Source organism: Delphinapterus leucas, chromosome 11 (assembly GCF_059928025.1).
Source record: "Delphinapterus leucas isolate spDelLeu-1000000601 "Yukka" chromosome 11, BTC_Dleu_Yukka2, whole genome shotgun sequence".
In the NCBI taxonomy this organism is placed as follows: domain Eukaryota; kingdom Metazoa; phylum Chordata; class Mammalia; order Artiodactyla; family Monodontidae; genus Delphinapterus; species Delphinapterus leucas.
In genome coordinates this window covers 92,724,649-92,749,675 of record NC_143139.1, presented here as the reverse complement: position 1 = coordinate 92,749,675, position 25,027 = coordinate 92,724,649, and the positions used below count along the sequence as shown (strand labels likewise).

General features: G+C 54.6%; 1 protein-coding gene across 4 annotated transcripts in view; it reads left to right on the top strand.

Moving 5' to 3' along the window:
• The first annotated feature begins 5,638 nt into the window (after nt 1-5,638).
• Nucleotides 5,639-25,027, top strand: part of CSNK1E (casein kinase 1 epsilon) — a 34,830-nt gene continuing 15,441 nt past the window's right edge. Inside the window, exons 1-2 of one of the 4 annotated variants that reach the window (XM_089921325.1) lie at nt 5,639-5,714; nt 20,146-20,233. In XM_089921325.1, the coding sequence (XP_089777451.1) occupies nt 20,158-20,233 (76 nt within the window). In that variant the 5' untranslated portion in view covers nt 5,639-5,714; nt 20,146-20,157. Of the gene's footprint in view, nt 5,715-5,760; nt 9,351-16,473; nt 16,694-16,747; nt 19,611-20,145; nt 20,234-25,027 lie in introns of those variants that run through there. The other 3 variants (XM_089921324.1, XM_022596597.3, XM_089921326.1) reach the window with 3 other exon arrangements.

The window sequence follows — 25,027 nt, the reverse complement described above, 5'->3', positions numbered from 1 at the left end:
CTGCCATCACTCCTCGGGGGTTGCACCACACCCTGCACCCGCCCTCTGGGCACCAGCGCCACTTCAAGGAGTGGCCCCGTAGGAGGCTCTGCTCCTGGGGTCCTTGCCCTGCCCGCCCCCTCCCTCACCGGTGCCTTCGCTCTCCCTCCCTCTGGGAATGCCTTCTCCCGTGTCCTCCGGCGGCGTTGGCCTTGCTTCCTCTTCTGAGTGCCTCCTGTAGGTCGCGTCTCCACAAACTCCAGGTCCTTCCTGGTGGCAGTGCACAGTAGGAGCTCAGGCGGAATCTGCTGAAGGACTGGTTTAAAGCAACTTTCCCGTCCACCCTCTTAACTCAGTGGGTGCAAGTGGAGCTGGTAGAGAGTCAGGTGTCAGGAGCCCTGGGTTCCTGCCCTGTTGAGATTTGCTGTGTGACCTCAGGCAAGGGTTTCCCCTCTCTAGACTTTGCTTACAACCTTCTAGGAAGTGTGGCCTCCTGGGAAGTCAATCCCGAGGGAGGTGTTCCGTCAGAGAGCAGTAAAGGTGGGGCAGAGGGAGTCATCAAGCACCGTGACCTGAGGGCAGGGCACCCTCATTGACAGGGCCAAGGCCATAAGCCCACAGTGGAGTTTTCTGGGTGCTCCCACACCCCAGAACTATGCCCAGCACTTAGCTGAACCCGCCCTGGCCTGCCGGAATGCCAGGGAGAGGCCAGAGTCCCATCACCACCGCCACTACCGCCGTCATGCTCCATGTCACCGCCGTCATCCTCAACCCACCATCATCAAGAAGCTAGAGGGCCCGCCTCTGGCCTGCTCTCTGTACACCCAGTGGGCTGGACAAGAAGGTCTTTCTAGGCCCCTGGGAGGGGGCTGGAGGGAAGCCCCCGTGATTCTGTCCCCGACCTTCTCAGGAGGGCAAGGGAGGGAAGGGACCCCACTTGACTGAGCACCTGTTGTGTGCCAGGTACAGGGCTCTATTCTCCATAGACTGCAAGGCAGGATTTTTTCCCCGTCTGAAGCAGTGGCTCAGAGAAGTCAGGGTTGCACAGTTGTGGGTGCACAAGGAGGGGTTCAACCCAAGTCATCTCACCTTCAGTTTGCTCATCCCCCTGCCCGGTGACCCCGTGCGCTGTGGGGCTGTGCAGTGTAGTTAGGAGCCAGGCTTGGGAGCCTTCCCGCCGGGGTTCGAGGCCAGTTCTGCCTCTTACCAGCCACGTGACCTTGGGCAAGCCACTGCCCTGAACACCAGAGTTCAGCTGTTAACCGGGGATGCTAATAGCACCGGCTGCCAGGTTGGCCTGAGGGCCGGGTCAGCCTGCGGAGAGCACGTGGAACAGAGCCAGGCACACGGTGGGCGGTGGGCGGTGCATAGGCCTGGGCCAGCAGGATTAACATTTCCCTGCCAGGTAAACTCCTCCTCCTTTAGTACCTTCCTGGCTACCCTCCCACGCCCAGCTGCCCTTCCTCCTCGGGAGCTTTTCTCACCCTTCGAGGTGAGGACCAGTGACACCCCTGCGCCCCGTGCCCCTCCTGAGAGCGGGGTGGGGGGGGCCTGAGTGTCCTGCCAGCCCCTCCCTGCGTCGGAGGCCCAGCCCAGGGCTAGCCTCAGCTGATAATTGAATGGGTGAATCCACATCCGTTTCCTCTTCCCACTACTGCCAGCCACCTCCTCACCTCCCAGAACTTCGTGGAATCTCCCCTGACCTTCTGCTGCCCCATCTCACAGCTCAGGCCACGGGCTCTGCGGTCCTCCCCAGCCCTCATCCCTCCACCCTTCAAGTACAGGAGGGGGCTGTCCCTACAATCTCTCCACCGCCCTGCACAACTCCTGGCCTCAGTCCTGCCTTCCAGGAGCCTGGAGTCCTGACATTCCCCTACCCACTGGCTGTGTGATAGTAAGCAAGGCCCTGCCCCTCTCTGAGCCCCAGGGATGTCAGCTGTAAAGGGAGGAGAAGAACCCACTTCTCAGTGCATTGCTCTGAGATTAAAGAGAGGAGGTGGGGAACTCTTTGTAAACTGTAAAGGGTGGTACACTTTAGAGATCTGTATTAGTGGGTGCTAGATGCTGGCTGGAATGGGAGTGGAGTGGTGGGAGCTTCAGGATGTAATCCCAACACGAGTTGGGTTAGAAATCCCCTCCTTTCTCTCAGAAGAACTAAGTGGGAGGAGGCTTGTGTCCTGTGGCCTTGGAGTCAGAGGACTTGGGATCAGTTCAGTTGAATTCATTCCTGCCTGGCCTGAGCCCCCGCTTTGGGCCAAGACCCGTGCCAAGCACTGGGACCAGGTGAATCCACGGTCTCTGTCCCCAAAGAGCTGAGAGCCTGACGGGGAAACAGTTCTGGAAACCCTTTACCATCAACAGCGTGAACCAGGGAGCCAAACGAGGAAGCGTGACTGCTGTGAAGTGGGGGAGCTGGCGGGTCCTAGAGGGGTTCCCAGAGGAAGCAGGTACTGCACAGGGTGAACTGGAAGTGGCCGGAGTCGCCATCTCCCCCAGAACTCCCTGGTGAGGTCTCGAAAAGCTGCAGAGAGGAGGCAATTCAGTCTTGAAAGAAACTGCCGTAATTCAATCTTAAAAATAATCCCATTAATTTAGTCAAAGAACCACTTAATTGAATTTCTTTCCAAACCCAGGCCTATTCAAAAAGCCAATGAATCCAAATGCTGCTGAATTTAGAGTAAACTCCCAAATAATTTAGTGAACGGGCCAGTCCAGTCAAGTCCCTGATAAATCTAGCCTGAGTCATCCCAGTCCTATGACTGCTCATTCAATCAGCTTATCCTTTTTTTTTAAAAAATAAAGTGTAATTCAGGCAAACAATAGTCCACTTTGGTCAAATAACCAGAAAGTTCAGGATGAAGAGTTCACTGAGAAATCCGTCACGCCTGCCGGCCAGCTGGGGTGGCATCATGCGGTGATGGCCAACGGGAGGGCCGGGAGCCATGGATGTGAACTGGATGTTGGCTGCCCCCTGCACCCCAGCCTTGTGCCTTCAGGGAGTCATTCTCCAGCTCTGAGCCTCAGTATCAACATCTGAAAAATGGGGAGGTGGCTGCGAGAATTAAAACAGGAAAGCAAGGAGAGGGCACCCTCCTTCCCTCGTGCCCTCCTTTACCCGGGGTGTTGTAGGAGAGGAACCTGCAAACTCTGTTGACCCACGAGTTTCCCTTTCTGTAAGATGGGCTCTTAAACTTTTAATTTAATGTAGTTTTTGGAATGGAAAATATTTTCACATGGATCAAAATTCAAAAGTTACCAAAGATGGTACAGTAAAAGTCTCCCTCCCATGACTTTCCCTCAGCCACTCATTTCCTCTCCTGGAGAAGACCCCCAAATCATCACCCTCTTATATTGCCGGTCAGAGATATTCATAATATAGATAGAGGGGCTTCCCTGGCGGTCCCGTGGTTAAGACTCCACGCTCCCAATGCAGGGGGCAAGGGTTCGATCCCTGGTCAGGGAACTAAGATCCTGCATGCCACGTGGCGTGGTCAAAAAAGATAGATGATAGATAGATAGATAGATGATGGATAGATAGATAGAAAAGACGGATGCATGTTCTCTCTCCTCCCTTTTTATATAAATAGTCACAAACTATATACTCTTCTCTGAAACTTGTTTTTTTTCCCACTGAGCAATACTTCATGTAGATCTTTCCCCATTTGTGCATAAAGTGCTTCCTCCTTCATTTATGTGACTTCATTAAGGTCCATTGGATAAATGTTCTATTTTATCAGCTCCTTATTGATGGACATGTTTCCAACACATAACACACACACTGCTATGAACAACCCTTTTCATAAGCCAGTTCCCTCCTGTGCATTGATACCTGTAAGATAAATACCTGGATTTGGACTGAGGTCAAAGGAAACGTGCAGTTCTCATTTTGATGGGTATCGTCATTGCTCTCCTCCGGGGCTGTACACATTTACTCTCCCTGGGATGAAGGGGCCTGTTTCCCTGGAGCCTTGCCATCAGTGTGTTACCCAAATTCTGTATCTTTCCCAAGCTGATGGGTGAGAGTGGAATCTTGGTGTAGCTGTAATTTGCATTTTTCTTAGTTTGAATGAGGCTGCCATCTATTTTTCTTTTTAATATTTATTTATTTATTTGTATTTGGCTGCATTGGGTCTTCGTTGCTGCACGCAGGCTTTTCTCTAGTTGTGTCGAGTGGGGGCTACTCTTCGTTGCAGTGCGCGGGCTTCTCATTGCTGTGGCTTCTCTTGTTGCAGAGTATGGGCTCTAGGCGCATGGGCTTCAGTAGTTGTGGCACGTGGGCTCAGTAGTTGTGGCTCGAGGGCTCTAGAGCACAGGCTCAGTAGCTGTGGCCCACGGGTTATCACTAACCCTGTAATTTGGGCAAACCACTTCTCTTCTCTTAGCGTCAGTTTCCTTATCTGTAAACTGTAGGATAAAATAGCAGACCTAGTCCATGATCATCAGTGGATGCTAAGATCCCTGGGTAAAAGTTTGATGGGGAACTTTATAACAGAAGGATGAGGTCAACAACACCTAAAGCCACTGATCAATCTCAGCATCGCTAAATGGTGGAACAACCCAATACTCTGTGGCTCCTGCTCTGATGCACTGGGAGGGGCACAACATCACCCGTGAAATATCCTTGAGAAAATCATTGAATCCAAATCAAATCAAGCCTCCAGCCTTTAGAATCTACATCTAATTACCACTTTATAGGAAATACGGGGGATAGTGGAGCATGTTAAGAGACACCACAGGGATGCAGTCAACCAATTCTAGACTGTGGGAAACTCGATCTGGAATACTATTCAGCCAGAAAAAGTACTGCATCCCTGAAGTACTGATACATGTGACCACATGGTGGAACCTTGACAGCAAGATGCCAGGTGAAGCCAGTTGCAAAAGGTTGCACATCATGTTATCCATTTATATGAAATAACTAGAATAGGCAAAAGACAAAAGTAAATTACTGGTCACCAGGCACTGGAGGAGGGCGGAAATGGGGAGTGACTGCTGGTGGGTATGGGGTTTCTTTTTCTGGGTGATAAAAATGTTAGGGAGTTAGATAGAGGTAATGGTTGCAAAACCCTGTGGATCTACTAAAAGCCACCAAGTTGTATACTTTTTTAAACGGTGAATTTTATGTTACGTGAATTATATCTCAATGAAAGACAGAGAGAGAGATTTAAAAGCTATATCAACCCTATATAGGGTTGGAGGGAAGTTCAGAGAGTGGGGTATGAATTGAAGAAAACACTCGAGGAATCAGAGGCTCCCCCTGTCCCTCCGGAGATCATTCCTTACCCCAGGTGATTTGAACCTGGAATCCGAGGACCTAACTGCTCTGTGTAAGCGGGGGAGGGGGGTGGATGTGGGGTGGTGGGAATCCCAGCTCTTTCTCGGTGTCTCAAGGGGTCCCTCACTCTGGAAGAGTGGAACCTCCCCTCTCAGTCCGCCCGCCCCCGGGGGTCGCACTTGGAGGCACAGCTGACGGCTGGGGGCCCGGTCCGAATGAGGCGTACGTGTCGGGGGAAGTGTCCCCATCATCTCACCCCGCAAGCGGGAGAACCACGAATCCCCGCGGGGCTGGAAGCCGGGGCGTGGCCGGGAAGCCGGGGGCGGGGCTTAAGCGGTGACGTCACAGCCCCGCCCCAGGCAGGCTACCTCCTTCCTGCGCGCTGCGCCCTAGCTGAATCCTCACCTGGAGAGACAGGTGTGCGCATCTCCCATCTCGGAGGCCAACACGCGAGTGTCAGGTAAGCGTCAGCAGGAGTTCCGACTGGGGGCTGGGAGGAGGGTCCGTGGTGGGAGTCCTCACTGGACGCAGAGGAGAGCCTGGTCAAAGAACGGAGCGGGTCCTGGGTCTGTGAAGGTACTGGTTGATCCCCAAACTCCTACCATATCTCTCGGCTATAGTCACGTTGTACAGAAAACGTAGGCTTTGGAGGGATCTGAAGGAGAGGAAGCTGAAGAGGAAACAGCAGGTTTCCAAATATTTCGACCACAAATTATTATTTTTTTACATGATATCTCTGCTTTGTTGTAAAAGTAATATGCACTGATTGACTCTTTGGCAACTGGACAAAAATAGGAAGGAAATCACCCATGGTACTAACACATAAGCAAAACAACTGTGGATATTTCGATATATTTCCTTTCAATCTTTTTTCTATCCACAATCATTTTAATGTAATTTTATACTGTATTTACAATTTTTGTGTCTTGCTTTTCTCCTCTTAACATTGTGTCATAAGCATTTTCTCATGTTGTTGTTAGTCATTCGTGTATGTGTAATCATTATTTTTAATGGCTGCATGATGTTGCATCTGAAGGATGGGCCATAGCTGGGTACCATTTTGAACCCTTGGAGGAAGGATTTGCGGGGGAGACAGGGAGGTGTAAGAGAAAAAACATGGGCTGCAGGTCAGGCAGGCCAAGACCTCTGCCTGCAACAGTGGGATCTTGGGAAAGATCTTTGCTCTCCCTAAGCATCAGTTTCCACATCTGGAAAATGGCTACATAAAGCTATTTCCCCAGAGTATTGTGAGGATTAAGTGTGCTAATTTATGTAGAAAATCCCCCCCCCCACCCCACCGCATGGTTCTGACAGAAAAAGTTTCCACGTGTTAGTGAGTTTGGAGGAGGGATTTGGACCAGCGGAAGCTGCTGAGGGAGTGGAGTAGGGGAAGAGCTGGGGAGAGGGGGATGGGTTCTTGGGAAAAACCCCAGAGTGGAGAGGTCTCTGGATCTGGGGCAGATGGGCATGAACCGGCATCCACTCTGTGTCGGCCAGGCACAGACAGGGCCCCTAAGGCAGGGCTGGTGACCTCCAGGCCCTCAAAGGCTTCAATTCCTTGGGACGAGCTTCTGGAACGAGTTCAGAGTGAGGGGAGTGGACAAAAAGCAGAAACTGAGGCTCCGAGGACAGGTGATTTGTTCAGGATCCACATAGGCAGCAGTAACAGAGTACATGTGGACTCCAGGGCTCCTAACTTCCCCAGGGGTCTCCACACCAGAGACTATTCAAGGTAGGGGGAGGAAGAGATCAGGGTTGAGTCACCAGCTGCACTTAGACCAGGCCAAGTTGTGCTTAGAGAAAACAGAAGTCTCTGTTCTTTGAGCCTCCATTTTCTCATCTGTGAAATGGGGATAATAACTCTCCACCTACCTACTTAGTACCCACTGCCAGGCCTGTCCATCCACAGGTAGCCAGGGCCTCCTCCACTTTTAGGGGCCCATTCAGTCATATACCCTCACCCTGAACTCCTCATCTTCTTGATCCCCTGGCCATCTTCAGAGGGGGTCTGGGAACCTGTCAGCTGAACCAGGCAGGTACCTGTGGCCACACCTCAGTTAGGGTGGGAAATCCACACTCCCCTGAGCCATCTGTTTCTGGACCTGGGAGGTTTTGTTCTGTGTTTCTTTCTTTTTTTAAAACAATTTATTTAGTTAGTTAGTTAGTTTTGGCTGTGTTGGGTCTTCGCTGCTGTGTGCAGGCTTTCCCTAGTTGCAGTGAGTGGGGGCTACTCTTCGTTGCGGTGCGCAGGCTTCTCATTGCGGTGGCTTCTCTTGTTGCGGAGCATGGGCTCTAGGCATGCAGGCTTCAGTAGTGGTGGCACGTGGGCTCAGTAGTTGTGGCTCACGGACTCTAGAGCGCAGGCTCAGTAGTTGTGGTGCATGGGCTTAGTTGCTTCGCTGCATGTGGGATCTTCCCAGACCAGGGCTTGAACCTCTGTCCCCTGCATTGGCAGGCAGATTCTTAACCACTGCCCCACCAGGGAAGTCCCCTGTTCTGTGTTTCTAATTTGGCTCTCCTGTAACGTGCCCCTATAGCCTGCTCCCGCTGGATGAGAAAGGGCTCTGAGCCCTGGTGGGAACTCCTGAGTATTAAGAAAATCTTGTAGTGAGGGTCTACAGTCCTCTGAGGCTGTCTCTTTCTGCCTGGACTGTCACTCCAGGACAGTAATGAGGGTGTCAGGTTCCCCTAGCAATTGGGTATCTGGGGTCTCTGATGTTCTGAAACAGAATTGGGGAGGTCACTTTCCAATTCACGGAAAATTGGAGGTAGCCCGTTGCATGGTCACAGTTTTTAAGTCATTTAGAGTGACAGTCAGTCCCAGGACCAGAACCAAGCCCCTGCCTTGGGCCTGGGAAATGATACTTTCTGAAACATCCACACCTCTGTTGCCCCTAAGAACCAAATAACGAATACTTATTGAGAGCCTCATTTACCAGCCTCTTGTTCTAAGTGCTTTAGAGCAATACTATGAAACAGACACATTATTGTCCCTGTTTTACAGATGGTGAAACTGAGGCACAGAGAGGTTAAATAAGTTGCCCACGTGGAGTCAGGATTCAACCCCAGGCATGCTGACTCGAGCGTGCATTCCCATTACTGCTGCCTCTTTAGCCTAAAATGGTGTCTGATTTGACACACGTCTGTTTTTCCAAATACGTCTCTTTGTTATCATCTTCTGCGTGGACCATCAGGGCTTTCTGGGATTCCTCACACTCCGTTGGTGTCTGTTGATGTCTTGACCTATGTCTTAACCCTGGTCATACTGATTTCTAATGACTCATTCTGGGTTCTGGATCTCCTACAGCAGACACACTCCACCAGAGCAGGGCCCACCCCAAGGCCCAGATGAGGTTTGGCCCTGCTTCCTGTAACTGAATTGGTAATTACTGCATCTGACACTCAGGTGTCAAGCTCCGGGCTACAGACTTTTTGTCCATCACCTCTTTTAATCCACCTGAGGTGAGTACTACTGCCAATCCCATTTCTGAGAGGAGGAAATGAGGCTTAGGAAGTTTCTGTAAACTCACCCAGCCACATAGCCCGGAAGTAACTGAGGACTTGAATCCAGCTAGTTGAAGCAGGGTCTCTACCACCAATGCCTCTCAAGTGAGAACTCATTGCAGGGGTCCTAAACACTAATGCAAACTTTGGTTGCACACCCAGTCTGTACAAATACTTTTGAACATGACTTTTGTTTTTAAATGTATGTATGTTACAACTTAGGTATATATATATATATATATATATATATATATATATTCTCTGTGCTAATGTGTGTATTATAGCACAAACATTAGGGACTTCCCTGGCAGTCCAGTGGTTAAGACTCCACGCTTCCACTGCAGGGGGCACGTGTTCGATCCCTGGTCGGGGAACTAAGATCCTGCATGCCGTGCTGCACAGCCAAACAAACAAACAAACATTAAAATAGAATATTTGGAAGACTAAGATGAAATAAGAATACAAATTCTGACTTTTTTCCTTCCCACACCCCAGTGGATCACTGCATGAACTTTCTGGGGTTCTACAGGCATCTACTTTGGAGATAGCTACCTTAGTGGACAAGAGAATCCCCTGGATGTTTCCAGAGCAGGTGAGCAGACTCATTCAGTGGAGGCCTCAGGTACACAGGCAGGTCTGGGTTGGCATGCACCGAGGGAGACAAAGGCAGATTGGGGCACAGTCCCTGAGGCAGGGTGAAGCTCCAGGGTGGGTCTGGGAGGGTAAATGGAGTCTTTCATAACCTTTATGAACATTAGGTCAGATTCTCCTCAACTCTCTCAGCCTCGGGCTTCTAGCTGTAAAACAGGTGGGGCGATCTCCAACTCACAGGATTGTTGTAGAATTAAACAAGATTCAATCGTAAGTGTCTAGTGCAGCGCATGGCACACTGTCTGTCCAATAAGCTAGTTCAACTTCTCCCTCTTCTTCTCATCTGTGCGTAAAACTCGAAGCTGCTCTGAGCAAAACGAGTGGATAAATCCCATATTTAGCTGCTTGGAATTGGAGACCCTGCCAACTTCCACCTTCCTTTTCAACCTTCTCCCCAGAGGAAGAGGGATCCCCGGTGCCATTGGACTGGTCTCCCCACAGTGGCTCCCACCCCCAAATATCTGAGGTTCCTTCCATACAACATTCACTTGGACTGTTCTTCCTTATCCTCTGTTTCCGCTCCACCCTCCAAATCCCACCCATCTTCAAGTGCCCCCTCCCCCACCCTCCCCCATGGCAACTCCTGAATCACTGAAGGGGCTTGGGGGCAGTCTGGTCAGAAGGGGGCTCAGGGACTTGTCTGGATGCTGTATTTGTGTAGCATTTCACTTGAAGTTAAGAAAACCCAGGTCGTGTATCTTATAGAATGCCCCGGTGGAGGGTGAGGGGGCAGCTCACCACACTTTGGTGCCTCCGCTGATCCCAGGCCCCGTGGATCTGTCCTCCTGCCCTCACTGCTGGCATGTTCTCTCCAGCATTGGTTTTTTTTTTTTTCCCCACGCAGCGTGCAGGATCTTAGTTCCCCAACCAGGGATCGAACACGTGCCCCCTGCAGTGGACGCTCGGAGTCTTAACCACTGGACCGCCAGGGAAGTCCCTCTCCGGCACTGTTAGTCCGTCTTTTTCTTGGGTATACCCAGACTCCCCAGGCAGATTGTCACCTCTCGGCGAACAGGGTCCCGTGTGGATCTCTCAGGCCCTGCAAGGAGTTGGCATCAGGAAATGTTTGTGGACAGACATGTGACATGCTGAGGAGATGAGTCGCAGCAACGATGCTGAGTTGAGAAGTGTTGTTGTGGGAATCGGGATTATTAGCCGTGGCAATCATCGTAGTTCCCGCAGCCCGGCTAATGAGTGGTTGTGTGTCCCGGGGATGGGATTCTTTGGATTCCCAAAGGATGGAAGGAGCAAGTTTTGGAGAGAATCGACAGCAGTGCGAATGAGGGAGATTGTGCCGAGCAGAGAGGTCAGGTGAGCCCAGAGGGGCAGCCAGGTGACAGGCTGAGTTGAAGGAAGGAGGTGGATGGAGGCATTGGGGGTGGGGTGGTGGGCTGGAGGCAGGCTGATGTGATCCTTTGGTGATGCTGGGTTATTGTTAGTGTTCACTGTGCCTTTGGACACGTGGCAGGCATTCCTAACTCCACTGGGAGCTGATTTCCCTTAAGAAGACAGCAGCCCAGGGATTGCTGAGAGAGGCTGTGTGCAACTGAGGGGGCAGGCCGACAGCCCACTACAAGAAGGCCAAGAAGGCTGGGAGGGGGTGGGGAGAAACCACAGGCCTGTCCCTGAGGGAAGGCTGTCAGGCAACATCTGACCCAGGGATGGGAAGCGCCAGGCCCTGCCTCCACCCCAGGGACCACATACCCGTGGCAGAGTTCGTGGAAGAGTTCGCTCATTGCACAAGTATTTATGGGGCACCCATTACCAACTGAGCACCCACGGAGCAGCTATAGGAGGGTTTCTTTCTCTTGGAGCTTATGTTCACGGGCATTAAAAATAAACAAGCTAACGTTTTCAGCCTCTAGTAAGTTCCATAAAGACCATAAGTCAGGGTGATCCAGCAAAGAGGGACGGAAGGCAAGGGGGACCACTTCAGACTGTGTGGTCAAGGAAGACCCCTGTGAGGAGGTAACATCTGAGTTGCAGTTTGAATCATGCGATGGAGGCAGCCATTGACGACCTGGGGAGATCATTATAGGCAGAAGGAATGGTCAGTGCAAAGGCCCTGAGATGTGACAAAATGAAAGACCAGGGGGAGAAAGGTTCAGGGTGAGATCTGAAAGGCAGATTGGGGCCAGATCATAGCAGACCTGGAAGAGAGCATGGATTTCACGCCGACAGAAGGAGCCATTAGTGTATTTTCAGTAGCAGAGGGACGTGATCTCACATTAACAGACCAGTGTGGTATCCAAGTAATCCAGCCGGGTTCAGCATGTAGTTGGGAGACAGAGCTGACAGGAAGTGCACGTGTTTTGAATATGGGGGTGATGGTGGGAAGAGAACCCTTTCCACTGAGCCCAGATGTGTGGGACCTCAGGATCTCTCTCAACAGAGTGCCGGATGTGGAGCACCATCTGGTCCAGCCTTAAGTTTACAGACAGGGAGACTGAAGAAAGAGCCTTAGAAGTCTCCTTGTCCAGCCTCTTGGGGGCTGTGAATTCTCCAAGGTCCCCCTGAAATTCAGTGGCTGAGCTGGCACTCGAACCCAGGCCTCCTGGGCCCTGGTCCAGGCCTGTTGCTAGCCCGCCCTGCTGCCTCTCAGCTGAAGATGGCAGAGGAGGGAGGAATCACTGCTGGGAATGACCTGACTAGTCACGACGATGTGGTGAGGTCACCCAGGAGAAGCGTCGAAAAGCAGTGGAGACTTGAGAGGGCAGGCCGAGGTGTCAGGACACTGCCATGGAAGGAGCCAAAGGTTGGGGGAGGGCACCCTGGAAGGCTCTGGGGGCAAGGAGCCCAGGTGAATGGAGCAAGGCAGCATTTTCAGGCTGGTATGCCTGAGGAGGACCTCTTAGAGCAGAGCCTGTATGGGCCACTGACCCTTGAGGGTCTTGGGAGAGACCCAAGTAGGAAGACCCCAGAGAAACTTCTTGCAGGGGCTTCCTAGAACCAAGACCACAGGTGTAGACAGAGAGTGGGCAAGGCCAGTGGCTCACCGGGCCCAGCTAGGACTGCATACCTCCAACCCACGCCCACCTCGAAGGGGCTGGTGGCGGACCCTCCAGGGGGAGGTGAGGTAAGGAAAGAAGCTGGAGATGTAGCCTGCACCGCTAGAGAGAATCCGAGACAGGCAGCTGCATTCACTCCCTGTCCACTCCTTACAACAGTAACAGGATCAACATCTTCCTCTTACTCGGGGCTGCTTCTGGACCAGGGTGTTTCTGTGCGTGATCGTCTGCATTATCTCCATTTTACAAATGAGGCTCAGAGAGTTTCAGGAGCTTTCCTAGGGTCCCACAGTTAAAAAGTGGCAGAGCCAGCATTTGAAGGCAGCTTCTTAACCACGGTGGGCTGCTGTCTTGGATTCCCTCTGTGACCTTGAGCAAGGCTCCCTGAGTCTCTGCCTGTGAAATGATGGAGTTGGCATAAATGAGCCCCACTAGGCCCTGTGGCTCTCAACTGGGGCCCAGAGTTGCTTCTCTAGTAAAGGAGCTCAGGGGTCTGATGGAGGGAGCCAGGGCCCTGTCCCGGAGCTGTGTTCTCCACCAGCCTGGGCGAGGTGGTTAAGAGAGTGGGCTCTGCCAGGCCGCTATCTCTGCTGAGGATAGATGCGAGGACCGAATGCAGGTATCGGGCCTCAGAGAGGGCCTGGCACACAGTAGGTGCTCAATAAGTGATAGCTCTTCATGTGTCCTCAGAGAGAGTGGAGGCTGTCCCTTTACCATCCAACCATTCACTCATTCAGCAAATATTTGTTAAATCCCTCCAGTGCGCCAGACACCAGTCTTGATACTGGTGATGCAGTGATGCCCCCAAAGATCTGTAACTCCCTGCTTTCATGCGACTGATATCCCAGTGGGGGAAGCAGACCAAGAAAAACAAAAGTCAAATAAGTACCATATAGAATAAGTTAGGTAGTGGTTAAGTGCCAGGAAAAAAAATGAAGCAGAGAAGGAGAGGCAGATCTTAAATCAGGATTGGAAGGCCTCCCTGTGAAAGGGACTTGAGAGTCCTGACCTGAGGGAGGTGAGGTGCACAGCTGAGGGAAAAGTGCCCCAGGCAGCGGGAGAGCCAGGCCTGAGGTCAGCCTCAGGGCACAGATTGTGTAGGGTCATTTTAAGGACCCTCCCCTGCTGCGTGGTAAATCCATGGTGACCTCCTCCTCCCCACACCCCACCCCCAAGACTCAGGTTGCAGGTCCCTTGGGGGTGGTGCTGAAATCTTTCTCGCCATCACTGGGCACCGCAAGATCCCCAGCCCCATGCTCTGGGGTGCCGGGGAAATAGGAACAAACCGTCTGGAACGGCTCCCCTGACCAGTGCGGAGCAGCTAAAACCCAGGGTGGGACCCAGTGATCAGCTCTTCACTGACACCTGTCCCAGGCCCAACTGCATCTTCTGGGTGGGTGGGTGGGATGTACGGAGGGGGGCTAGGGGAACTCCAGCCGGACACACCCTTGGGCTTTAGAGTTGGGAGTTAAGTCCCAGGAGGAGTCAATGAGAATCCAGTCTGGAGAGAGAAGTCAGGCCCAGAGGCTGCTAGAGCTCTGTTGTAAGTTTTCTTTCCCTTTGGAACCGCCTCCCCTCCTTGGCTAGGTTTTGTGTCCCCTCAGTTTCTCCTGAGAGTTGAGCTGCAAAGTGCTTCAGAAGGACCCATGGGTGGTCTCAGAGGGGAGTAGGGAGGAGGAGAACTTGGGTCCACAGAACAGCTAATCAGGGAGGGGGTGTGGGGAGCATTCTTCCAAGGCAGAGACTGGGGGGCAATGGGATGGGGTGTGTGTGTGTGTGTGGAGAGGCTGGGGGCAGGCCTTCAGGGGAAGAGTGGGTCTCAAGACTGGTTGACCAGGATCTTCAATAGTGGTGCAGAGGGGGGTCAGTTACAAGTTCTGGAATGGGAGGGGACATGTGACAAGATTGGGAGGGGAAGCTGGGACATCTGACTGTTAATGTGTACCCTGAGGCAAAGGTGAGGAGCCTCAGATTCCCCCCTGAACCTGGGAAAGGACAGAGTAGGATTTCATCTGTTGTTGAGAGGATTACATGAGATAACACCTTTCCCAGTGCCAGGTACTTAGTAGAGGCTGGAGGAGTATCAGTCCCTTCCTGGAGAGGGAGGGCCAGGAAGCAGGGCCAGGTTGGAAGGTTGGGGTGGTGAAGACAGAGGACACAGTGGTGTATCCACCCTGCTCAGTAGTGCTGGGGGGCCCTCTGCCTGGGACCCTAGGCCTGGTGTCTTGTCTCACGTAGGAGAACCTGCAGCCACAGGGAGGCCTGGCTTCCCTGGACACTGGAAGCAGGATTCAGGGTCGGTGAGATTGGGATGGAAACAGATGACGAAGGGAAGGGCATTGGTAGCCGAGCCTCGTGGCTGGCCTCTAGGACGGGTCACATTTGGAGACCTCCAGGAGATGAGGGAGTCATAAAAATGGGTAAAACAAGTGGGGGCCCTTGGGCTTTGATAAATGTGGGTGGCTGCCGCCCAGGCCTGCTGAGTATGGTCAGGGCCCAGGGTGCGTTTGGGCCCAGAGTGGCAGTTCTCCCAGTGCTTCGAGAGAAGTAGGGAATACAGACCTGTCATATGAAATCTTCCCATTTTAAAACACTGGGAATCAGTTAACAGAACAAAAGAAATAACGAAAAACACCATGCAAGCCAAGCAAAGCCCAACACTTTTGCTGGTGACCCTCTTCTCGGCAAAAGTGGCTTTGAGGGCAGATCTCCAGCTGACTGCCCCAGGCCTCTCCTGGGAGGCTTGTCCTCACTCTCCTGCTTTTGGAAGTGAGATCATGATAGACTCATCTTCCCAGGGACCTATGAGAGAACAGAGCCATCTTGTGCTGTGTGGTCCCAGGCCAACCCCTTCCTGTCTCTGGGCTGCATTTTCCTGGGCTCTGAAAGAAGAAACCAGTCTGTGGGCCTCCTGACAGTTTGGAGAGTGTGTGTGACTAAGTCCCTCAGGCTCCAAGGAAGGTGTGATTGTTCTTGAAGTGACTCTTCCCAGGAACCTTGCTTCTGGGGCGGGATGCAGTGCACTCCAGCATTTTGTGTGTCCACAGCCACAGTTGTGTGCGTGAATGGATGTGTGTCATAATTTGGAGCTTTGCATGGTACAGTGTAAATATCATTTTAATAACTCTGCCCTGGAATCTTTCATCGCCTGCTCTGGAAGCCAGTAGGAAGCCTTAATTAATTCTCGGTGACCTGGGGAGGGACGGGTGCTCCCTCCCGATTTGCAGATAAGGAAACCCCAGCCCAGAGCTGGGCGGGGACTTGGCTAAATGTGCACCACTTGGGGGACCCTGGCTCAAGTGTTGGCTCCATGGCAGTGTGTGGGGTCTCTCATTAAACGAGTGAGGACAGGATTGGGTTTGAGGTCAGCTCTGTACCCATCAGTTTGAGCTGCCGGAAGAGGAAGAAGGGTGAAGAAAAAGGTCTTTGCATTTGTTTTTTTCCATGGGGGCAGAGCGCAGCATAGCCCCAGCTACCTCTCTGGGCCGTTTGTCAATATCCCTCCGTCTCTTGCTGTCCGGTCAAATCGCTGGCTCCTGAGTCAACCTGGCCTCTGTGCTCTGCAGCACTCAGAGCCCCGAGGCGGAGTGTCCCCCAACACTGTAAACATTCTCCTTTTGCAAACACCGGCCTTCAGAGGGGCCCACTACTAGGGTGTGAGAGGAGAGAGAACCGGACAGAGGGGAGAGGTGTGTTTGGGTCTAGAAGAACCCAGCTTTTTGTGCGCCCTCCTCCTCCCCACCCCCTCCCAGGTTTTTCCACCTGTGCCCCCACTGGATCAGGGTGTCAGTGTCTGTGTGCGCTCCTCGGCCCCACACGTAAGGCCGCGTTCCTGCAAGGTGCTCCTCGCGAGGCTGGGGGGCCGTGTTTCCTGGCTGCGGGGCCCCCCAGCATCCCCGGGAGCGGAGGGCGCGGGCCCTTTAAATCCTCCAGGGCGGCGGCGGCGGGCCCGGGATGACATCAGCGGGCGGGCCCGGGGCTCAATGGGAGCCGGCGGGCGCGCGCCAGGCGGGAGCGCGCGAGCCGGCGGCGGGGGCGGTCGGGCAGAAGGGCCGGGAGGAGGGAGGCGGCGTCGGCTACGCTGAGATCCCAGAGCCTGAGCCCGGCCGGGACGAGCGGAGCGGAGCGCGGCGGCAGCGGCGGTGGCGGCGGCTGGGCCAGGAGAGGCTGGCGCGCCCGGCGGCTCTGCGAATCCTCCGGCATCCGCCCAGGCGGGCCGCCCCCGCCCGCGGCAGCTCCCCGAGCAGCGGCCCGGCACCGGCGCCTTCCCGGCGGGGTAAATATTGGGGGGCCGCGGGCCCGCGGAGGGGCGCAAACCTGGGGGGAAACGGGGCTCCCTCCGCCTCTTTGTTTTTGCGCGAGAGGGAGGGGAGGAGAGGGCGGACACACGCGCGTTCGCACTCGGGTATGGGGGGGCTGCCCGGGCGCCGCCCGCTCGGCCCGGCGAGGACAAAGGCGCGACTGGGGACGAGGAGGAGGAGGGTGACTATTATTTTGCAGACTTGCCCGGGGGGGGCCCCCCCAGTCCGGCCCGTCTCCCCCTCCCCCAGCTGGACCGTTCAAGGCCCCAGCCAGCCGGGGCGGCCACCCCAGGCTGCGATTTGGGGACGCTGAGGGAGGGGGTCCGGGACTGGGGTGCTGGGGTGCACCCGATACTGTTGATTCGGAATTCTCTCCCAAACCATGGGGCTTCGGTAGGGTTCACCAGAGCATTAGCAGAGCCCCCAACCCCTTCGCTCCTGGCTTGGGTGCTCCAGACCTGGGGGTCAGCAAGGCTACTCTCCCGCATGTTGGCTGGGGGCGCTTGGGGGCCCTGGGGTGATGGGGTGTGTGGTCACCCAGCCACCGATTCTGTTTTCCTTTGTGGAGAGAAAGAAAGGGGTGGGGGTTATTTATCAGATCGGATTCTCCCGTTTCTGCGTGTGAGAAATCCATGTTTTGCAAGTCTCTGTGGAACATAAAACTATGTTTGTGCCCGGGTGTCCTTAGAGAGAGGATTCCCAAGCTCTTCACGCCCAAACTCAAAGTGGGGTGAGCCCCCTCCCCAACTTTTTCCCTTAGTTTTCTTGCATATTTTCTTTTTGGATCAGCCTTCGTCAGGGAGATAGATTTGGGAACAGGGGAAGGGGATCCTGAGTGTCTAAGTTGCACCCAATAAATGCCTGTTTGGGGCTCCTTTGCCTGGGTGTCTGGGATGTTCCTCCACTTTTTATTTTAATGGTCCAGGGACAAGGGCCCTGGCTGGGGAGGGGGGTGGGCAGGGAGTAAGAAAACTGCCCATGTGCCGTTCTGCTTGGTAGTTTGTCTAATTTTTTTTAACCAGTTGAAACTCCGGAATCTTCATGTCCGCCTTTTTTTTTTTTTCTTCGTTTATTGCAATGCCAGCCCCCCACCCCGCCCCCCAAAGGAGAGAAGCAGCAAAGAACTGGAAAGCCTCTTCCATTCCTGACTCAAGCCTCTCTCCTCTCCTCTGGGAGGCTTTTGGGGAGACAGTGCTGGGACAGTCTAGGCTCTCCTTGGGGCCCTGGCCCCCCGGGTGTAGGAGGAACGCTGGCGGGTCTGGGTGGTAGCCCAGAAAAGTGGTGGTTGCCTGCAGGGCTGATTGTTTGCACCCTCTCTTCTCTGCCGACAGCCCGGTGAGTGGGGAGGGGTTGGGGGGTCATGTGCAGTGTATTTATGTAAGACACCCAGACGGAGGGCACGGGTATTTATATAACCCGGCGTGGGTATTTATGTAATATAGGATGCGGGTGTATTTATGTTCCTTTCCTAACCTGCGGCTTTCCCGGCTGCCATGTGTGGTCTCTGAATTGGCCTTGGCGGAAGACGGACGGGGCCGGGGGTGGGGGTGGGGGGTTGTTTGTGTGTGTACACACCCGCCCGCCCCCCACCCCCTTCCCCAAGCAGGGCTCACAGTGTATGTCTGCGTTTCTTTCTTCCTTTGGAGTGTACACACGGGACGATGTGTATGTGAGGTGTGTGGCATGTGAGTTTCCCGCATATGTGGAGTGTGTTCTGCTGGCAGCCCTGGCACCTCAGCTGGGACTGGCCAGGCATGTGGGTAGAGGCCCTTGGTGGAGAGCCCGGAGTTTGGCTGGCGCCGGGTGGAGCTCCTTCCTTGTGACCATTGGTGAAGGGCTAGTGGCGGCTCCCTGGGAACTAGTGCTGGAGCTGGATGTCTCTCCTGGGCAGGAGCTATTGGCTCCTTGCTTCTGCTGGGGTGGAGAGCTCCAGCCTGACCAACTGTGGAATAAAGCTCTCCCGTCTCCCCTCCTGGGTGGGTCTGGCTTTTGGGGTAGTACTTGGCCTGGGGAAGGGGCAGAGCCTCTGTGCCGCACACAGCTGCTTTTCCACCTTCCTGTTTTGTTTGCCTCCTGGCCCTGGCATGAAATAGGTCCTGTTTGAGAGGGTGGAGGCTGCCAGGTAGGGCAGCAGGAACCCTGTCTGGGTCTTAGGGGAGGAAACTGTCACTAACTTGCTGCTGGGGTGGGGTGGGGAGCAGGTGGCGTGTCCTCCCTGGGCCTCAGTTCCCTGTCTGCAGGGAGCAGCACCTCTTTATAGTTTTCTGCACTTGCCCTCTCGTAGACCCTCTGAGATCTTAGGGATCCCCCATCCCTCTCCTTATTTCATAGGCCAACCCTCCCCATCCCCCAGAGCAAAAACCACCTCCTCCTGGCCTTTTGAGTTTCCTCCTCTGCTGCCCAGACCTTTGCCCCAGGCCAGAGCAGAGGCATCCCTACCAGGGTGGCCCCTGATGTTCCGTGAGCTTGGACAGCCAGGGTGGGGCACAGGAAGGAGGGAAGTGCTCAGGTCAGCGCTTTCCCCCCAGACCTCCTCCCACACCACAGAAGCTGGTGCTTCAGCTCAAAACCTGGCTTTGGTCCCCTCAGTTGCTCTGCAGGGCCCTCTTAGGAGACCCTCCTAATCTGGAAGAAAACCAGCCCCAAACTGTTCATCCAAAGAGATCCTTGCAGAGAGTCCTTTGTGAGGTTCTCGGTGTTGTGAGGTCGAGAGAGGAAGAGGACCAGAAGGTGGATGTTCTGGGGGCCCCTTTCTTGCCTTCCCCGTGAGTTGGGGAGGAGACCTCTCTGGCAGGGCACACTGCAGACTTGCAAGGTCTGCCTCTGGGAAGACCAGCCCAGGCTGTGAAGACCTGGCCTCCAATTCTTGGTGCTGGAAGCTGGAGGCCTGGGGTAAGGATGGGGGCACGGGGATCCTGTCAGTCCTGATGGGGCTGTCCTCCTATCCCTGGAGGTTGGAATTTGCTGGTGGTTGCCATGGCCGCACCCCCAGGGTGATCAGCTCCTGCATCCCACCTCCCCATCACCCCCTTTGTCCTTGATTTTCCTATCAGGGTCTTTGCCCATTGTGACTGGCCTGCCTCTGAGGCTCCTATCGGAGGGTTCCTGAATGAGTAACCCCCGAGGAGATGCTTGCTTTGCTCTTTTCCTCCTGGGCCTTGTCTCTAGTCCCCCTTCTGCCTGGCTACACTGACACCTGTTCTAATAGCCTCAGCACAGGTGGAGGCTATTGGGCTACCTGACACCTGGTTGCTCTTAGGCAAAGCAAGGCCAAATCCCTTCCTGGATGGTGGGAGGGAGGATGGTGGTATCCTGAGTTTCTCGTGGCTTTTCCTGACCTTTGGTGGGGGAAGAGTGGGCTCTGGGGGCTAGGCCCCCTTCCCAGCTTCCCTCTTCTCTGACCCTGTGTTTCTGCTTACTTTTGCAGCAAGAGTGAACCATGGAGCTACGTGTGGGGAACAAGTACCGCCTGGGCCGGAAGATCGGGAGCGGGTCCTTCGGAGATATCTACCTAGGTGAGTGTTTCTGGCTCCAGCTCAGTGGCTCTGGAGCCCCTGGGACAGCCCTGGGCACTAGGAGGAAAGATGCCAACATTTCATGCTTTGAAGTCAGAACGTGGCTCTGGTGGCATGTTTTGGTCATTTTGTCCCCAGAACCATCCCAGGTGGGGAGGGAAGCAGCAGGCTGGGGGTGAGGCAGGCCGAGGGGCTCCTCAGTCAGGGCAGGATGGGATCCTGCTTGCTGCAGTCTGGGCAGGGGAGTGTATTTTTAACTCTGGTTTCTAGCTGCAGATGAGCTGGGTCTCCAGCTGGGCACGGGAAAACTCAAGCTGGGTTAGCACCCCTGTCTCTTGTCTCCTGGGGGAAGGATGCTGGTGGACAGAAGAGGCTTGAGCAAGCTGATTGCTCCCAGCTAGGCCCCCTCCCTGTGGTCCGGCCTCTTGGAATTCAGCCCAGGAAGGCTTCGGAATGACGCAGGCGCCCCCGTAACCTCAGGGCCAACCTCAGGGCTGGGGCGGGGGTCGGTCTTAGCTTTTAGGATCTCTCTCCCTGGATGTGCTTCCTATTGAAAGTCTGAGTTTGCTCTCTTGTTGTTGATTAAACAAATCACTGACATCTCACCCTGTCCTTGACCCAGGAGAATGCCCGTTTCTCAGCTGCCCTCGGGGTGCGGGGGCACAGTCACGGGGTGCGGCCCTTCCTTGGCGGTTGTTGGTCTGGAGGGGAGAGATTGTGTTGGTAATCGTGGATTGCAGTTGTTAGAGCAAGGTGGCAGCCCCTGGGGTTTCTCCCCATTCCTGTCCCTGTGCCCTTGGAAGCATCTGTGCCTCTGTTTCCCTCCTGGGAAAAGAACAATAAGTCACTTCTGTCCTGGGCTGAGGAAACTGACAGGTCAATGTGCCGTGCTTGTTGCTTCAGAACTCGGGGGGTTTCTCTTACTTAGTGATCTGGGTCCCTGCCCTCTTAGGGTATGAAATCTGCTTCTCAGTGAGCTGCCCCTTCCCCATCAGAGGGGAGGGGGACACGTATGCCCACACTCTCTGGACAGTACTCAGGCTGGGCTGGGCCCTGTTTGAATGCCGTCTTCCCTCACAACAGCCTCTAGAGATGGTGCCGAGCTGTCCCTGCTTCACACATTGAGACGGGGGCGGCACAATCAAGTTGGCCACCGAGGCTTCTCTCCAAAACTAGAAGACAGGGAATTCCCTGGTGGTCCAGTGGTTAGGACTCCGCACTTTCACTGCCAAGGGTGCGGGTTTGATCCCTGGTTGGAGAACTAAGATCCCGCAAGCAAGCCGTGTGGCGTGGCCAAAAAAGAAAAGAAAACAAACAAACAAACTAGAAAAGGCAAACTTTCTACCCACAGCCCTCCACGGGAGTGAGGGTGTAGAGGACAAAACGTGGGAGAGAGCCGTCAGACCTGGCTTTGTGCGGTTGGTGAAGGTTGTGTGATACTGCTGCCTGGCCCACTAAGGACTTTCATGAGGCACAGGTGAAATGGGCGCGTGGGAAAGCATCTTGTAAACTGTGAAGTGCCAGCCAGATGTGCAGGTCATTGTCAGACACCTAGTAGATCACCCTCCTGTAAGCACTGCAGAGCTCAGAACAGAGGGAAGGAACAGTGCAGGCTGGAGCTGTTGGAAAGGTTTGCTCTGTGACTCTGAGCTCCTCTGGGGGGAGGCGGGGAGGCGTTGGGTTGCGTCCACCTTCTCGCCCCAGCGCCCAGCACGTGGGGGCTCAGTGAAGGCCTCTCACATGAATGAAAGAGGAAATGGGGGCTGTGACGTGCAGAGGCCTGTGAAGCGGCTTCACTTACGGCAGGAGAGAAGGTGGGGATATGGGGGCAAGTTCAGGTCCCCAGTCGATTTCTCATGTGCTGTGTGACCTGGGATCTGAGCCTCAGCCTCTCTCTGAGCCTCAGCATTCTCATCTGTGAAAGGGGGTGCCATCTCCTTACTGTGTGTGAAATTGGGGTGGGTATAAAGGACCCTCTTATCATGGAGGCTTTGGGCTCAGGACTGAAGCCTGGAGCCACTGGCTTGAGGGCAAAGGGCAGGGAGAGGCAGCTTTTGGCTGGTGCATACCTGCTGCTAGACAACACCCAGCCCCAGGCCTTCTCTTTGCAGAAGGGAAACTGAGGCCCATAGATGGAGGGGCAATCCAAGGTCATTCAGAAAGTCAGTGTCCCTGGTCCCTGTGGTGGGACCTTGCTGGGGGCAGTACTTCCTGTTTATCCAGTAATCATCTAGTTCATTTTTTTAAAAATATATATATTTATTTATTTTTGGCTGCATTGGGTCTTAGTTGCTGCGCATGGGCTTTCTCTAGTTGTGGTGAGTGGGGGCTACTCCTCGTTGCAGTGAGTGGGCTTCTCATTGCGGTGGCTTCTCTTGTTGCAGAGCATGGGCTCTAGGCGCACGGGCTTCAGTAGTTGTGCCACGAGGGCTCAGTAGTTGTGGCACGTGGGCTCAGTAGTTGTGGCACGTGGGCTCTAGAGCGCAGGCTTAGTAGCTGTGGCGCACGGGCTTAGTTGCTCTGCGGCGTGTGGGATCTTCCCGGACCAGGGCTCGAACCCGTGTCCCTTACATTGGCAGGCGGATTCTTAACCACTGCGCCACCAGAGAAGCCCCCATCTAGCTCATTTTAAAAACTAGGTCCGGGTTTACTCCCCTTTGTACAGGCTTTGGAGTAAATTCTACCAGGGTTTAGGTACTGGCGTTTCTTTTCCTCACTGTATGCCCTTGAGCAAGTGATGACCTCTGCCAGCCTTGGCTTCCCCATCTGTAAAACGGAGTTGCGAGGCCTCCAGGGTGGTGAGAAGTAGTGAGGTCACAGCATGCAAAAACTCTGCACATGCTCAGCCCTGCAGTGGTGCTTTTATGTTGTGTCTGTCCCCCAACCCTCAGTCTTGGTTAGGATTTGCTACTGTCAGGAACTGGGTCCTTTTGGGCCTGAGCTGGGGGGTAGGGAGCTGGTTCTCTGCTGACTGTCCAGCCTTCGCTGGCTGCACAGGCCTCGGGGACCCTGGCCTGATGCAGTGTCCTGCCAGCTCCTTCCCGGGCCCCTCTCGCTGGTGTGGGGATGGTAGTGATTGTAGGGCCTCCCTGGCTGGCCTCACTGGCTCCCTTTGTTCAAAGCTCTGGCCACATTCTTGTCACTGGTGCCAGTGCCAGGGCCTGACTCCAGATGGCCTCTGCAGGTGGGGCTGGGCGCGGCCTGCAGGCCCTGCTTTCCAGGATCCACTGAAGGCGAGCACATTTGTGGATGTGGCCGCAAGGCCTATACTCCTCTTCCAGCCCCTCCTCCCTCTCCCCTCGGCATCGTGCGGGGCCAGCTCTGGTAGGGCCTCACCTTGGCTGCATGGGGTCCGGCAGTGGCCGAGCCTGTGCCACCCACTCTACCAGCCGCTGGCCATGTGCCTCAGGAGCTCTCTACACCTCTTAGTCTCTGGTCCTCAGTTGCAGATGGGGGAAGGAGTGGTGCACCCCAGCGGGTGATGGTGTGGGTACTGCCCGCCTGCAGTCCCGCCCGGCCCCCGGTTGTACCGTCTGTGAGTGAGCCCCCGCCTGAGCTTGATCATCCCCCTCCCCACCTAGAACTTGCCGAGGTCCCAGACCCTCTAGGGCTGGCCAGGTCTGAGCCCTTCTCTACATCCAAGTTTGTTTTCCACACTGACTCGTCCCCCGACAGGGCTGCTTGTTCTCCGAGGGGCCACCTCTGCCGCCTTTGCCTGGCACTTTTCACTTAATCAAAGTTATCCTTTGTTGTTCCCACGGAAGGTGCGCTGAGCTCCTCCAGGGCAGGGCTGCCTCAGGTGGCCCAGGGCTCGGTGTGCGTCTGGTGATTGAATGAATGAGATGCTAGGGAATTGGAGTAGAGAAAAAAGCAGGGGTTCTAGAGACTAAGTTTCAGATCCTGGCTCTGCCCCAGCCAGTTCTGTGTGACCTCAGGCCAGTTACGTATCCTCTCTGAGCCTCAGGTCAGTGGTTGTGAGAAGTGAGGGAGGTCAGAGAGAAGACTGGCAGCTTCCTGGTAGAGTTCAGAGGCAGTGCAGGGGTCTGGTGGTGGTGGGACCCGTAGGCAGCTGTGACAGCTTTCCAGCAGTTGCTTGGGGTCAGAAGCCTTTGCCTAACAGCTTAGGTCCCTGTTCAGGGAAGTTGTGTGGCATTTGGTCATTGACCTTTGGTGTCTCCGTTTCCTCATATGATACAAACAGTAGTACTGGCAGGATGGTGTAAGAGCTCAAGGGGACAAAGGGCTTTTCCCCTCCACCTCCCCATTTCGGGAAGGGATGTTCTCCGGGCACCTCTGCTCCCTGAGCAATCTGCTGAGTCATAAGTGCTGAAGGCCCTGCATCATCCCGTGTCTCTTGGTCTCTTCCCCCTGCCTGGGCGGGGCCGCCATCGACTGGACAATTGCAGCAGCCTCCTTCCGGGTCCCACCCCCCCCCACACACACACCTCAAGTCCTCTCCAGTCCTTTCTAATACACCACTGGGTCTCAACAAGGGGAGGGAGGCCAGATTTTGTCTCACAGGGGACGTTTGGCAAGGTCTGGAGACATTGTTCGTTGTTTCACCTCAGCGTGGGGGTGTGCTGTGGGCAGCGAGTGGGTAGAGTCGGGGATGCTGGTAAACACCCTGCGGTGCACAGGACTGCCCCAGAGCAGAGCGTCAGCAGTGCCCCTGGAGTCTCAGGCTCATGGCCAGGATCGTAGCTCGGCATCTGAGCCCCTTCCCATCTCCCCCTGACTCACCTCTTCCACTGTCTTCTTCAGCCACCTCGAGCTCCAGCTGCACCAGACCACCCA